The sequence below is a fragment of the Bidens hawaiensis genome, unplaced genomic scaffold (assembly GCF_021521415.1).
Source record: "Bidens hawaiensis isolate Kalapana, Puna unplaced genomic scaffold, B.hawaiensis_p1.1 tig00024623_1, whole genome shotgun sequence".
Taxonomy (NCBI): domain Eukaryota; kingdom Viridiplantae; phylum Streptophyta; class Magnoliopsida; order Asterales; family Asteraceae; genus Bidens; species Bidens hawaiensis.
Window position 1 is genome coordinate 302,731 of NW_027493888.1, and position 16,016 is coordinate 318,746.

Here is a 16,016-nt window from a genome sequence, read left to right on the forward strand (position 1 = left end):
TTCGCTTTACATGGTGATGTGATTGTAACTTGTATATGTATAAATTGTGAGCATGTAAACAAGTAACTTGTAACTTGAAATAAATTACAGCTTGTAAGTTTATAAAAATTTGCAAGACTCATAAAACTTGTAAAACTCAAAAACACTCGTAAAATCGTAAAACTATTGTAATACTCATTAAAACGTGAATTTGTAAACTTATAAAATTGCAAAGGTGAAAAACATGAAATCCAATAAACTTGTAAGCTTCTAAATTCGTAAACTCGGGAACTCGTTAACATGTAACGTGTAAACTCGTAAATTCACAAACATGCAAATAGATCAAAATCTCAGAAATTGTAAATCTCATAAACCTATAAACACACTTCAAAATGTATCAAATTATTAAAAAAAATCAAAATAAAGTGTAAAGGCCTGGTTGATATAAAAACAGTAAAACAACTCGTGTTATTAAAGTGACAATAGTATGTTAACAGTACAATAAAAGTAACATATATGTTATCCATACCTTAATAAAAAGATGCAATAACTGAAGTAACTCCTAATGTTGATAGATCGTCACCGTAAACAAAAATGCAAGAATAGGTCGTTATTGACAAGCATGATAATCAAATGTATGTAAACTTGTGAGTGGATTCTAATATTTTCGTAGAGTTTATATATAAATTTTTTTGCATTAGTGGTATTCATTAAAGTTTTAATTGTCACTTGTGGGTTATATGTGTTTTAGGGAGAAAATAAAGAGAGCAAAAATTGTGGAATTCATAAGTTACATAATTCATGAAATGACATTCAATTTGGTCAAACTACATATTACGGAGTATATATTAAACGTTTTAATTTGACTTTTGATTTACAAACAAAAACATTTTTAATTTTTTCTTGATTAATTCCTTTTAATTTATCTATAACACATTATTTTAATCAAAAGGTGATGATGCATATTCACAAAACAGTGAAACACACACCACTAAGTCGTTAATATGATAATGTAGTAAGTCACTAAGTTGTAATTAGTGATGTGTCGTGTGTTTTCGATCATCTTGAATATGTTCATGTAACCCTCTTATCATATGTTTTGGGTATGCTTTTGGTGTGTGATAATGCACCTCAGCGCTTATTTTATACTCAAACATAGTTGAAACATTCTTCAGGTAATAATGTGTAATGATTACAAAACTTAATGTGAAATAAAACTACTTAACACTAATTGAAGATCAGTGACCGGATATTGACATGGTCCAACTTTAGTTTAAGACCATTAACTAGAATGGCTCATGCGTTAGAGTAGTAACTCGTACATGAGTAGTGGTACGATAAATTTTTCCATAAGTCATTCCAATCACACAATTTAGAACATTGATATTTTATTAATTTATAGTTCAATTTTAGATGTCGTTTGGTTCGTTGTAATGCTTTCACAACGTACAACAGTACAACAAAAATCTACAAATAATTATTTATATATCACATATATAAATACATTATTTTTATTAAAATGTGAGATTTAAATTAGTTCCTTTGTAAATTAGTGATGCTTTCCCAACGTACAGCAATACAACACAAATCCACAGATAATTACTTTATAGAACACACATATATATATATATATATATTATTTTTATTGAAATGCGAAGGATTGAAATTAATTCCATTGGTTTGTAAATTAGTAGATGGATTAGATTGATCAAAACATCAAAATGACAAAATTACCCTTCTTCTATCTCCATCACCAAATTAACTATTGTTTTATATTAGCATTTCTAACTTTTTGTGTTAAGAAGTTAAGCACATCCCCAACTAGGGCATAAATTACCCGAGCCGAGCTAATCTCAAACTTTAACTCGTTTAACTTACGAGAGCTCGATAAGTGCACGTCGCTTGATAAGTGAAAGTCAAGCTTATTTATTTAATAAACTTATTTTAGGCTAAAACTTTGGCTTGGACTTATTGATTCGACCTTCTAGCTAGCCAATCTCAAATAGGCTGACTTTGCTCATTCACCAACTACCGACCTTACACGATCTCATAATTCAGATTTCGAATCACGGGTGTTCATTATTCTAATCAGACTTAACTTCACTTAAGTAAACATCATACCTGAAAGCATATGCTCTCATTAATTATAACATAAAGTCTTCTTCTAGGTAATGTAGCTCAATAAATGTGTGTATAAAATATGTACCAATCAAATAGAGTAAACAATTAACCAAGCTCCCAATTTTATCCATCATTGACTCATTATTTTTGGCATTTTACACAACTGTGGGACGCCCTTGTCTCTACTTTAAACATCATACCCGTTCAAAGGTTTTGTCTTTATTATATCTGCTCACTCATTTCTGTTTTCTGATACTTCTTTACACAGAATTACATGCCTCTATTGCCTTTGCAAGTTTGCAGCCTTTTGTTCATGCATTTGTTGTGAAATCTTGACACAAAAGTGGTTTCAAGATGCCTTTTTTAGCTCTGGTTTTGTAAAAAGTTATGGCCTTTTGTGTTTTTTAGAATCAAGAAGCAAAATTTGTTGATGGGTGTTTGATTATTTGATTAAAAAGACAATTTTGGAAAGTGGGTGTGTTTTAGTTTGGTGAATCTTGATGTTTTTTGTTGCATAAATAGTGAAAGTCAAAAACTTTCTTGAAAAATGATGAAAAAGATTGTATCTTTTGGTGGGTGTTTAATGATTTGAAGAATTAAGAGAATTGTGAAGTAGGGTTGGTTTATTTTGGGCGCAGCGCAGCTTGTTGTTGCGTGCTTACCTGTCTCGATTGGTCATTAGATTTTTAAGCTTTGAAAAAAAAATAATTTTTTTTGGGCAAATCTTGATGTTATAAGGCACACACAGTGAAAGTGTACTGTGTGTTTTTTTTTTTAATATTTTTTTAAAACTTTTGTTGGTTTTCATGGAAATGATGAAAAGGCAAAAGAGTGGTGGAGATAGAGATGATGTAGGAGAGAGAGTTGTGCTTATTGTTGTGAAAGCATCAAGAGAAATATCAAGAAATGCTTTGATTTGGGCTTTGACTCATGTTGTTCAACCTGGTGACTGTGCTAAATTGCTGGTGGTCATCCCTGCTTCCAATTCAAGTATGTTATTTTAACTATAAGCACATTAATATGTATATTTGTTTTTGTTTAATATTAGAGTTCATAAGTTCTCTCTATCATCTTGCATAAGTGTAAGTTTATGATACTCCTGTTATTGAGCTGAAATCTATGCAGCCAATATCAGTGATATCTCGGTTATCGGTCCTCGTGCGAAATATTAGTCAGAATATCGGTACCGATAATATCCCGATATCAGTGTTTTAAGTCTTAATTTTCAACTTTTAGTGTTTTGAGTCTTAATATTAGTGTTTTATTATAAGTCTTAATTTTCAACTTTTAGTGTTTTGTGTCTTAATTAGTTCCTACTTGCTGCAATTGTTAGTGTTTTGCAAGTTGCAAAGATAATTTGTTAATAGTAGGAGAGTATACTGAATTGTTAGTGTTAAACTGCTATATATATTTAAATTCTGCATGATAGTAAAATTACTGATATCCCACTGCAATAACCGATAACACAAATATTGGTAATCGACTAATATCTGCTATTTTTCCGCATTAACTGCTTAGGCTGTAATCATATTCTTGATTGTTATTAATGGGCTTATATGGAATTTAAGTTCATGTTGAAGACTAAGCATGTGTCTCTTGGTACATCTACCATGCATGTGAGCTTGAGTTCAGAAATTATATTACTATTTTGTAATTAAAACAATGGGTGTTTCGGTTTTAATATACATAGGTCGGATGGGCGGACGGCTTAAAAATTTTCCTTTTGTCTTTTGGTTATTACAGAACAAATTTTAAGTAGAGAAATTGCATGAGCATTTCTATATAGTGTGTTACATAACTGCATAATATATCACATTTAAAGCGACATGTTACATGTGTTTATGTGGTTCTTGTAGTTCTTTATTCGTACTATATTGAATAACTATATGTATATTAGAATTTTAGTCAATGGTATTTAAACCAAAATAGTTGATATAGTTTTTTTTCTTCTTAATCTTGACCAAAATCTATGAACTAAATGCGATTCTTGAAATTGTTTAGGTCGTAAATTATGGAAATTTTCGAAGTTCAACAGCGATTGTTCGACGGGGAAATGGAAAAATCTTTCGGGTGATGTTCGGGATCAGAAGGAAGACATCACTGAATCATGCACTCAAATGCTGCTGGAGTTACATAATATATATGATTCTGATAAAGTGAGTCTTGTTGCTTTTGTGTTTTTCTTGATATTTTGAAATTTCCGTTTAAATTCGTAATGTTTGATGGTTTTTTGATAGGTTAAAATGAAGATTAAGGTTATTTCTGGTACCCTGTGTGGAGAGGTGGCTGCTGAAGCAAAGAAAACTCACACACAATGGGTTGTTTTGGATAGGTGAGTGCATATCTTTATTACAGACTGTAAAATAAACACATAATAATAATAATAATAATAATAATAATAATAATAATAATATATGTTAATAAACAAAACTAGGGGTGAGAATTCCAGACACGACCAGTAATACGTCATGAACATAATATTATTTGAGTTGTCATACATGACACGTTTAATAAACAAGTTGTATATGGGTTGACATGTTTAACCAGCTTCATTAAATGGCTAATGTTCAAGTTAATTTGCTTAACCTGTTTAATTAAGCAATATGTTTAACCCATTTGTCACAATTCGACAACCCCTTTACAACTTGATTACCACCTATTTATAATTTGCAACCCATCGACACGTTTGACTTGTATATATGTAAGCATAATTAATATTTATCACAATATTAACTCTATTAATAAAACTAAGGTTGCAGTTTCCAGATGCAACCCGTGACGCTGTATGAAAATAATCAGGTTTTAAGTTGTCTTACATAACATGTTCAACAAGCAAGTCATATTTAGGTTGACTTGTTTAACCGATCTCATTAAACGGGCCGCATTCATTTTAATATGTTTAACCCGTATAATTAAACAACCAGAAAAAATGTGCCCGAGTTAAAGTTGATATCTTTTACATTAACCCGACCCGCTTATTTGGTTTCCTGTTTTCTTGACTTCTTGTCACAGGAACATGAAAAAAGAGGCAAAAGCATGCATGGAAGAGCTAGAATGCAACATAGTCATGATGAAAAACACTCGACCGAAAGTCCTTCGCTTGAACTTGATCGGATCACCAACAAAAGAACCCGAAAACATCAGTTCTTCTTTAGAAACCCCTGCAGTTTCCTTCAAAGAAACCGAAAGCATTTGGAACACAACCAAAGTCCCAAATGTAACCCCTGCTAGCAGCCCCGAACACTCGTCCTTCACCACGAACGACCGCAACACCTCTTCATTATCAAGTATAGATCTAGAGTGTTCCCCATTTTTGGTAGTGGATCATGATTGGGATACACAGAAAGACGAGGAATCTGATTCTGATAGCGAAAACTTGAGCTCGTCGCCCTCGAATACCGATGTTCTTAGTTCCTCTGGCGATTTTGGGCAAGTTAATCCAGTTACAGACAGTGATGGACCCAGAAAAATTTTTCACGAGGGTAGGAAATTTTTGGGTCGGTTGAATATCGCTATACAGTACTTTTTTCTCGAGCCTTTTTTTTTATAAGCTTGAGCTTGCGAGTTGTTTTTAAAGCTCGGACTCGGTTTGTTTTTTTATTTATTAATTAACTTATACACATTTTAAACTATTTTAAATATTTTAAGAAAAACCTTAAATGCGCCTAAGCTCGGTTCGAGCTCGTGTTGTACCTTAAACGAGCCAGATTTATTTATTAATTAACGTATACGCATTTCGAACTCTTTTATACGGAGTATATTTTAAGAAAAACCTTAAGCGAGCCTAAGCTCGGTTCGAGCTCGTGTCATACCTTAAACAAGCCAAAGCTCGACTCGACCTCAGCTGTGCAGTGTGAAACTAATACATAGAAGTCCAAAAGTGGTCAAACTTAAAAATATACAAGGCTCGTTAAGGCACGAATGAGTATATAACACTAACATAGAAGTCCAAGGGTTCGACTCAATCTCGAAAATCTCGACTAGTTTGCACTCCTAGGATTTTAACGAGTATATAACACTAAACTTTTTTTTATGGTGGGCCGTTGCCCCCCTTCTTTCAATGTAGGTCCGCCACTTATTAAGAACGCGCCACGTGTGATATTCTCCGAGATTGACCACCGGCCCGAAAAGTCAACGGAGACGGAGAGGGGGATCGTGCCGTTGACGAGACACCGCCCACACGAACCTCCTTTGTTATGTTCAATCTGTCAGCACAAAGCTCCAGTCTTCGGAAAACCACCAAAACAGTTCGCTTTTGCTGAGCTCGAAGAGGCTACAGATGGGTTTTCGGGGGCTAACTTTTTAGCCGAAGGTGGGTTCGGGTCAGTGCACCGAGGGGTTTTAAAAGATGGTCGAATGGTTGCGGTCAAACAGCATAAACTAGCTAGTTCACAAGGTGACAATGAGTTTTATTCGGAAGTTGATGTTTTAAGCTGTGCACATCATAGGAATGTAGTGATGTTGATCGGGTTTTGTGTGGAGGATCGTCGACGGTTGCTTGTTTACGAGTTTATATGTAACGGTTCTTTAGATTCTCACCTTTACGGTACGCTTTCTCTCTCATTTTTTTTTTGTTAAAAGAGTCAGGCTCTCGTTAAAAGCTCGAATTAAGCTGGAGTTAAATGAACCTGAGCTCAAACTTAATAATAAGCCCGAGCCTGAGCTTCACTTATTGAACTCCAGCTGACTCGTGAGCCTATTATTTATATACTTTTTATTTTGCAAATAACTAAATAACATATATTGCTAAAGTTTGAATTTGCAACCTTTTATTGCTAACTATATAAAAAAATGTTGTAAATGTAAAATAAAGTACTTCTTTCATTCTTTTAAATATAACCAACATATATAAATATATGAACCAATCATGTTTGGATTTGTAGGCCATAATCGCGGGCTACTAGAATGGTCTGCGCGACAAAAGATTGCAGTTGGAGCTGCTCGCGGGTTAAGATAGCTTCATGAAGAATGCAGAGTTGGTTGTATTGTTCATCGCGATATGCGACCAAATAATATTCTACTAACTCATGATTTTGAACCTTTGGTATGTAATTATGTATAAATGTTACCAAGTTTTCATAAATACACATTTTGACTTTTTAAGTCAACCATGATCTGGATGTTTTTTTATTCTTTTGAACACAGGTTGGAGATTTTGGACTTGCCAGGTGGCAACCAGAGGGTGAATCGGGTGTCGAAACTAAAATAATCGGAACATTTGGGTAATTAGTGATCGCAAACATAATAATACTGTAACGGGTCGGGTTGACTCTGGTGACCCGTTAACACTTTTTTCTTGAAAACTAATTGGTTTTCAACACTTTTTTCTTGAAAACTAATTGGTTTTCTAACGCGGGTTTGTTTTTTAGGTACTTGGCTCCGGAATACGCTCAGAGTGGTGAAATTACTGAAAAGGCTGACGTGTACTCATTCGGGGTCGTGTTGGTTGAGCTCATTACAGGCCGGAAAGCGGTTGATATAAAAAGGCCAAAGGGCCAACAATATCTCACTGAATGGGTATGTGTGTGTATTCAAAGTTAAAACCCTTGTTGGTTGTTGCTACATGCGACCGATTAAACTGGCCTGACCCGTTTGCACAAGTTCATGTGCAAACGAGCCGAGCCGGTTTTGTTTGTCTGTGACAGGTCAAATGGGTAAACTTTCTAATATATATATATACATATATAACATAAAATATATTGAAAAAGTCAAACGGGCGAAAAGTGACCCAAATTGGTTGGCCCGGCCCGAGCGGCCCACACAAAAAATTTACTTAACACAATGAGCCCATTATGAGTCTAATGGTTGTGTATATTGATGAACAGGCTAGACCATTGCTTGAAGAGAGTGTCATTAGTGAGTTGATTGACCCGCGTCTCAGAGACAGTTACTCTGAGCCAGAGGTTCGATGCATGGCACATTGTGCTTCGTTGTGCATCAGGCGGGACCCACATTCGAGGCCTAGGATGTCTCAGGTATGTAACACTGAAACCACCTTTTTTAATAAACTTTATTTTGTATTAATGATTTCTAGTGACGGTTATATGTTTTTCGGGAAACAGGTGCTATGGATGTTGGAAAACGATGATATCAAGTGATCGATATGTACATCGATGTAATCCCGTGTTTACGACTAGAAGCTAGCTAGAGCCTAGAGGATAGTTTTATAGACTTTTAGTACATTACTTCTACAATATTGAGTCATTGGATAGTTGAAATTACATTAAAAATTGAAATAGAAATCTATTCATGAGTATATATATCCTTAACTATGTTTTTATGAAACACTATAATTAAGTTGTTAACTTGAACATAACTCATATCTTTATTCGGGCAAAGAATATTAATCCTTACATCGACACACTTAAAAACATGTAATCCGACTATGTATTCTATTTATCTAAACATGCCAAAACAAATGGAAATTGTATACGAGTTGCAAAACTTGTAACCAAAGTATTTTGGCACGTAATCAAGTTGTAAACGAGTTGCAAAACAGGTTGCCTTTATTGTAATAAAGTAAAACGAGTCGAAAAATATGTTAACGGGTCGTAGTAAAATTGTAAGCCAATAAATGGTTAAATGTGTCATAACTTATATACGGGATCAACTTAGAAATCATATTCTTTCAGTTTAATATTATACCTATAAATTATACATATATATAAAATATTCGAGGGTGCAACACAAACATGAATCAACCAAATCAAAATTTGATTATTCGCGATTTTTCAACGGCTCAGGTGATTTAGTAACGGGTCAGGTTAAATGAGCCCTTTCACGTTACTAATCAACCACCTATTGATTTGACCGGTTTATAAGGTTATACGCAAGGGCATAGGATAAGAGGGACCGGGGTGTCCCGCTCACCGTCGTTTTTTCGCTCCATAGTATAAATTTTAGCGAGTACGTCCAAAATATTTTATAGGCATCGATTCCGGTCACCATCCACTCGTTGAATCTATTAATATAAGTAGCTTACAAAAACAAACCCAATTTCAAAAAATGACAATTTCAACCCTTAGAACCCGGCGGCAGCTCGCCGGTGGTCTTCTCCGGTCACTTTACCGTCAACGGCTCTCAAATCTCAGCTGTAAATCACTTTCTCATTCATTCTATATATGTTTACAATTAACTAACTGTTGTAATTTATTAACAGACGCTTGTAACGCCGTTAATGATGACGGAACAAACCCTAGCTTCATACATCCTACGTCTGTTGTTCATCCTAATGCCGTTATAGGCCAGGTATGATTATTAGGTGTTAATAGTAAAATATTGATATATTATATATGTTGCTTAGTTAGTTAGTTAGTTACTGATGACAGTTTTGGTGAACTATCGGCGATCATTTTTGTTGAATTAGAATTAGTGGTGCAAACGAGCCGAGCTCGAGCTGGACTAGGCTAGAGCTTAGATCGTTTTGACTTACGAGAGCTTGAGCTCCAGCTCGGCTCGCTTCGAGTTGTTTTTCTAAAGCTCGAGCTCTGATTTTTTATTATTTATTACTTAGTTTATATACGTTTTTAACATTTTTATATATTTGAGAAAAAAACTTAAATTAATCTAAGCTTGGCTCGAGCTCATATGTACAATGTGAAATTAATACATAGAAGTCCAAAAGAGGTCAAACTTAAAAGTACACAAGGCTCGGTAAGGCTCAACGAGCTTCCCATACAAGGCATGAGTTCGGGCTCGGGAACTAAACAAGCTTTATCTGGGCCCGGGCTCGGCTCGAACTCGAAAAAGCTCAGCTCGTTACGAGCTTTTTATTGATCCAAGCTTGAGTAGCTCGCCAGCAGCTTGTCTCGTTTGCTCCCCTACCGATCACTTTTGTTGATTTTTATTACAAGTGCAAACTAGCCGAGCCTGAGCTTGGTTCGTGTGATGTTTTCTCAAGCTCGAGATTGGCTTAGGCTTGACTTGTTTTTCTATATTAATTATTTTATAAACCTTTTCAACTATTTTTTAATATATTTATTAGTTATAATTGCTATATATACATAATTTATGTTTTTTAGTTATTTTTATCTTACTTTTATGTATAAAAATCATTAATATATAAATATGTATTTATTATATTAATAAAAATGTAAAAATGAAGGTATACATTAAATATAAAAAGCCTAAATCACGTAGGCTTTAATGTTGCGAAAATTGTGTAAATTGTGGAATTGAGGGCTGAAATGATGTGGTTTGGACCTGATAGCTAGGCCAACCACCTACAGTTGTTTGCCACAAGGTCCAGCTTGTCGAGTCCTTTCCATTGACCGGTTACGGGCCCATAATTTCACTCGTAACTCAAGTTATGTCCTTTTTTAAGTTTTGGCCTTTTCTGAGTTGGTCCATATACGAGTCTGCTAACTCTCAGATCTGCTTCTCATCAATTTTCCTGTAAATTATATAATGATACAACTCATTTAGTTTGCAGGGTGTTTCTATTGGACACTTTTGCACTGTGGGATCATCAGTAGTGCTGGGAAATGATTGCAAACTACATCCCGGAAGTCATGTTTTTGGAAACACAAAATTGGGAGATAAATGCATCTTGATGAGGTTACTGCAAATCAATTAGTTATTATTATTGCAGTATTGCTAATTCTAGATTCTTACTTGTATGCTATTGACAAACAGTGGGGCGGTTGTTGGAGATAACATTCCGGGAAAGACAATCATCGGTTGCAACAGTGTTATTGGTCACCATGCTGTTGTTGGCATCAAATGTCAAGATATGAAGTATAAGGTTTTTGAATTGTAGATCATCTTGAATCAATCTTTATCCAGTTTTTTCTATTTGTATGGACACTTAGTTTCGATAGTTTTCAGGCTGGTAACGAATGTTTTCTTCAAGTTGGCGATAATAATGAGATTAGAGAACATGTTTCTATCCATCGATCTTCGAAACCTTGTGACAAAACAGTATGTGAATGCTTTTTCCCCTTTTGGTATTCATTAACTTGACTTAAAACTACTTTTACCACTGAAAAGAGGTTTCACTGAAGAATTGTATAATTTAGGTTATTGGTGATAACAATCTTATCATGGGATCTTGTCATATAGCCCATGATTGCAAAGTGGGTAGCAACAACATTTTTGCAAACAGCACCCTCTTAGCAGGCCATGTATTGGTGGAGGTTAGTCCCTTGATCATTTCTCTTTTTTCGTGTCAAACTGGTGGTTAAAATGGAACTGGTCAAATGGGTCAAAACTAGAAAGAGATCCAAAATGTACTTCAATTTCTTAAAACCTTTTATATATTTCTTAATTAAAAAAGTTTTGGTTACTTCATTAGTTATACAAATTTCTCGGAAAAAGCTTCAAAAAGTTTCCGTGTCAACCTGACCCATTCTGATCGGTTGCCCAACCGCCCTAGGGGCTGGGCTGGTTTAGGTCAGCTTTGGGCTCTCACCAAACCGAAAACGAAAATTCTGTTTTTGTGTTTTTGAAAAGTGCTCTTTCTGGTTATTTCTGTTTGGGTTTGGTTTTTTTCGGTTTTGCCATTTGGTCTTGAAATTTTTGGCAAAGGAAAAGAAAATTGGCACAAAATAATGAATTTGGGTCTAAATCTTTTTGTTAATTTATTATCAATCAATTATCTTACATTTAGGCCTAAAATATTGGGTTACATTATTTATTAATTTCTTATAACTTAACATTTAAAATAAAAAATGAAAAATCCATAAATTCGTTTTGGTTCGGTTTTTTGGTTTGAATTACATGCAAAACTTCTGAAACCGAACTGAGAGTTCGGTTTGGCGTAAACATAAAACCAAATCGTCTTTTTTTGTATGGGTTCGGTCATTTCGGTTCGGTTTGTATGTGATCAAGTTAAATTTTGGTTTTACAAGTATTCTTGTAGGACCATGCACACACTGCTGGAGCCATTGTTGTTCATCAGTTCTGCAATATTGGTTCTTATTGTTTCATTGGTGGCGGTTCTGTGGTAAGATTCTTTGTTATATTATATCAAATTGCTTTTTTACGTAACCAAAGTGATTATTATTTTTACTGGTGTAACATAATAAGGTTTCACAAGATGTCCCCAAGTACACCATGGTGGCTGGAGACCGAGCAGAGCTTCGTGGTTTGAATCTAGAAGGTCTTAGAAGAGGCGGGTTCTCAGTTACTGAGGTAAGTTGTCTGTTAATATCATAACAAAAAGTTATATTATTTCACTAATAATCTGATTAATATAGATCAGGAGCCTGAGAACTGCTTACCGGAAGATATTCATGCCTACTGATGTTAACGTTGGAGGCATTGAAGACCGTCTTGCTGATGTGGTAATATGATTTATTTAGTTATTTTGCAACTGTTGTCAAATATTGTTAATATTTATTAAATTACTTAAGAAAAAGATGATATGAATGATGTTAGGAATGTCATGAAGACTTGTCACGTGTCCCTGCTGTGCTTTTGTTGGTGCAATCAATACGTGAATCGCTTAAAGAAGACCGTCGTGGAATTTGCAAATTCAGATCTTGGAGTTTTAGTTGACTGTAATGTATATGTGTTTGTATCTCTATAATTTTGTGGCAAGTTTTCTCTCCGTGTGTGTGGATAGGTACTTAAAAGGGTGTTTGGCATTGTGTTTAAAAAGAGATTATATGGTATATGTTTTTGCGCTTTGAAGTTTGAAGTTGTGAACTTGTGATATTGATCTCAACATAATCAGAAGTTAAAATCAATTTTGTTGCAACTGATGATCAAATTATCTGATTCACTGTATCCAAACATTAGAAACTAATTCTTACTGCTAACAACTCTATTTTCCAGTGTCTTGCAGATTTCTTTTGCCTTGATATTTATCTCAAGTCGGTGGTCTTCATGTGCATAAATTACTGTTGCCAGTCCCAAGTTAACAGATTTTGCTTCAACTTTGTTAAATTTGAGGTTGCATTGTCAAGATGTTGATGAATTTTAGAAAGATATACGCAGACGGAAAAGTTTTGTTCTATGAAATGATAAGTAACTGGTAAGTATTTCTGGTTCATCTAGACAACTTACCTAGATTTTTTCGTTGAATGTTAACTTATTATCCTTTTTACATGCAATTTGGTGCTAATAACCTATGATCTAATGATTTACTTTAATGACCTTTTTAGTGCATTAAGAATTAATAAACATAGAGAAAATCACAAAAATGAACATTTTTTTGGTAAATTTAAACATCATTAAGCATGTTAGCCATCTGATACGCAAAATAGTTTCATGTGTCTACGTTTTGTGTATCGTAAAAGGTCTTGCAATGTACAAGCATGATACTTTATAAGAAAATAATGTAGACACAAAATAGAAAAGGGTAAACAGTCGGGTCAAGGCTTGTACATTCCAAGGCGTTTATGATGATACGCGGGCTTATAGAAGATACACGAAATAATTTCGTGTATATCATGCCTACAAAGTTAAATACTATTCTGATGCATGTTTGATTATTCTAAAGATTTTCTCATAAAGATATGTTTGGTGGTTGAATGGTACTAGATTGCTTAATTATTGTACTATATCACTATATCATATTCATGCCTGCAAGTACACAAGGATCTAATTTGGTTAAGTACTGAAACCCTCTTTTGTACTTGATTATTACTTTTGATAGATGATAGTGCTTTTGTATTAAAAAAGCATTTAGATTTGATCCTAGTAATATAGTATTAGTGCTTTTCCACAACTGATATGCATGAAAACTCATACTATTAGTAAATGGTTTTTATGTTATGGTAATATTAGTGCTAAAAGACTGTTGACCTTTTCATATTATATAACATATTAGGATCAAAATAGCCCTATTAGGAGAATCCACTAAGAATTTGAAATAAACATAATATTGAGATGAGTACAAACCAGTAAAAATCGCTAGTCGGGCGGTGGGGTGGAACTAACGATTAATCGGAATTAATCGGATCGAACTTTAATGTATAATCTTCAGTTTTATACATACACGAACACATTTTGGCCGGAAATTCGCTAGAATCTCAATGGAAACCGTTGATTTTGGCCGGAATCTTGCCGGAAACCGCTGATTTTGGCCAGAATTTCATAAGAGAAAGCGGATTAAGTCCGATTAATCTTGATTTAGGCCGGATTTGATCGTTGACCGATTAATTGCCTGATTAACCAAAATTAATCAGTGAAGTGGGGACTAGAGATTAATCGGGGATTAATCAGCACATAGTCGGGATTTTTGCAACACTTACTACAGACCTATCAATATGTCCTTTGCTTTAGGTGGGTGTTTGAGAATTGGGATTGCTAAGATAAAGCTTAAACACCTTAGCTACTTATTGCGGTTTTCATAAGCAGATATTCGTCTTTGAGCGTTTATATATCTGCTTATATGATCTAGATTTTGATTCTTCAACTCACATTATTCACATCCAAACACTCTAAAATCCTTGTGTTGGATCAATATATGTGATATTTGAGTTTCGTATACTATTTTGGTTTTCAGATTTAGGCTCGTGAACATGAAGGTTATCTAGTCTGCTTTTCGGGGTTGTACTTGATGCACACATTGTAGTACTCGTATGCATAGACAATAATTTGCAAGTTGCTATATTATTATTGTATGTCGTTCTTATATTATGCCAACATTAGTGGAGATTATCTTGTTTGGTCAATATGATTTAGGGTGAGAATTATTATATAGTGTGATGGACACTTGAACAATAATATTTAGACATTTAAGCTTGTGATATTATAGAGAACTAATCGCGCTGGTGATTATCGTCCACACACAATAAACTATATACAAGTGTTTCCTCGGTTCCTACAATTTTCTATTTTGAATTAGTTCTATATTGAACGGTCCTGTATATGTGTGTGTGTGTGTGTTTTAGATATCAAGATATCTCAACTTGCACAATGATTATGAGAAAAGAATATGAAATATTGTCATGAAAAAGAACATATATGGTGTTGAAAAAGATTCCTGCTTATAGTAATGCCAATTGCCAGATGATTTCAAATAGATCAGCCAATGAAGTTAGAGGTGCACAAATCGGGTTCACCTTGAAAACCCGAACCAGTTCGGAACCGGTTTTTTCACACCGGGTAGAAAATGAAACCGGTTCCAGTCAGGAACCGGTTCGGTTCCCGACCCGAACCGATGCCCAGAAATGCAAACTTTTAGGAACCGGGTAGGTTGGAACCGGAACCGGTTTTTACGTAAAAACCGGTTCCACCGGTTTTTTTTGAAATTTAAACATTATAGCCGTTAGGAACCGGTTCCAACGGCTATATAGCCGTTTTAGACCGTTGGAACCGGTTTTTTAACTATAAATAGGTTATTTTCTTTCTATAAATAGCAAGGTTTGTTTGTGTACTTGTTAAACCACTCCCAAAACTATAAAACACACTCCAAACCACAATTAACCTTAAACCGACAACAAATGGCAACCAATGATGACGTTGTTATGGTGATCGAAACAACAAGATGCCCCGATGTTTGGGTTCATTACGATTTGTGTCTCATGACCGACTCACATGAGTTGGCACGTTGCAAATATTGCTCGAAGTTTCTTAAAGCAGCGTCCAACTCGACATTACGAAAACATACGAATAAGTATTGTCGAGAGAAAAGAAGAATGGAAGCTAAAAAAACGGAAGTGGGAGAGTCGTCCGGCTCTACAACCCAAAAATAAGTATTCCCGGGTTAAAACGACGGACTTTGTTTTTTATGTTTTAGTTGTTATGTTTAGTATCGTTTATGTTTTAATAATGTTTGTAATAGTTATTTTTTAGATGAATAAAATGTTCGTCGTTATTAAAAAAGTAACAAACAATTAATCATGAGTAACAAAAGTAATTATAATAAAACAAATCAAAACTAAATATTAGTTGAACAAGTTACAAATAAGTTTACCAAAACAAATAATTACAACTCTTCTTCGTCTTCATTCTCGTCTTCACCCTCG

The 16,016-nt window shown here is 34.4% G+C and overlaps 1 protein-coding gene and 1 pseudogene across 6 annotated transcripts; both read left to right on the forward strand.

The window, feature by feature from the left end:
- Nucleotides 1-2,853: 2,853 nt before the first annotated feature.
- Nucleotides 2,854-8,278, forward strand: LOC143569630 (inactive protein kinase SELMODRAFT_444075-like; annotated as a pseudogene). The gene is made up of 10 exons (XR_013141767.1): nt 2,854-3,090; nt 4,102-4,256; nt 4,338-4,432; nt 5,113-5,582; nt 6,167-6,646; nt 6,984-7,144; nt 7,246-7,322; nt 7,470-7,617; nt 7,926-8,075; nt 8,163-8,278. The product of XR_013141767.1 is annotated as an inactive protein kinase SELMODRAFT_444075-like (transcript).
- An 810-nt stretch (nt 8,279-9,088) lies between these two features.
- LOC143569606 (putative acyl-[acyl-carrier-protein]--UDP-N-acetylglucosamine O-acyltransferase, mitochondrial) lies at nt 9,089-13,311 on the forward strand. Of its 5 annotated transcripts, none has more exons than XM_077055478.1 (10): nt 9,089-9,193; nt 9,260-9,348; nt 10,532-10,656; nt 10,735-10,843; nt 10,927-11,019; nt 11,118-11,234; nt 11,960-12,043; nt 12,127-12,231; nt 12,297-12,383; nt 12,478-13,310. In XM_077055478.1, the coding sequence occupies exons 1-10, from the start codon at nt 9,106-9,108 to the stop codon at nt 12,595-12,597; spliced, it is 1,017 nt and encodes a 338-aa protein (XP_076911593.1). In that variant the 5' UTR covers nt 9,089-9,105; the 3' UTR covers nt 12,598-13,310. The 5 variants fall into 5 exon arrangements, with proteins under 5 accessions (XP_076911593.1, XP_076911592.1, XP_076911591.1 ...); XM_077055477.1 differs by having other exon boundaries at nt 9,095-9,348; nt 12,478-12,635; nt 12,877-13,309; XM_077055476.1 differs by having other exon boundaries at nt 9,095-9,348; nt 12,478-13,311.
- The last annotated feature ends 2,705 nt before the right edge of the window (nt 13,312-16,016 follow it).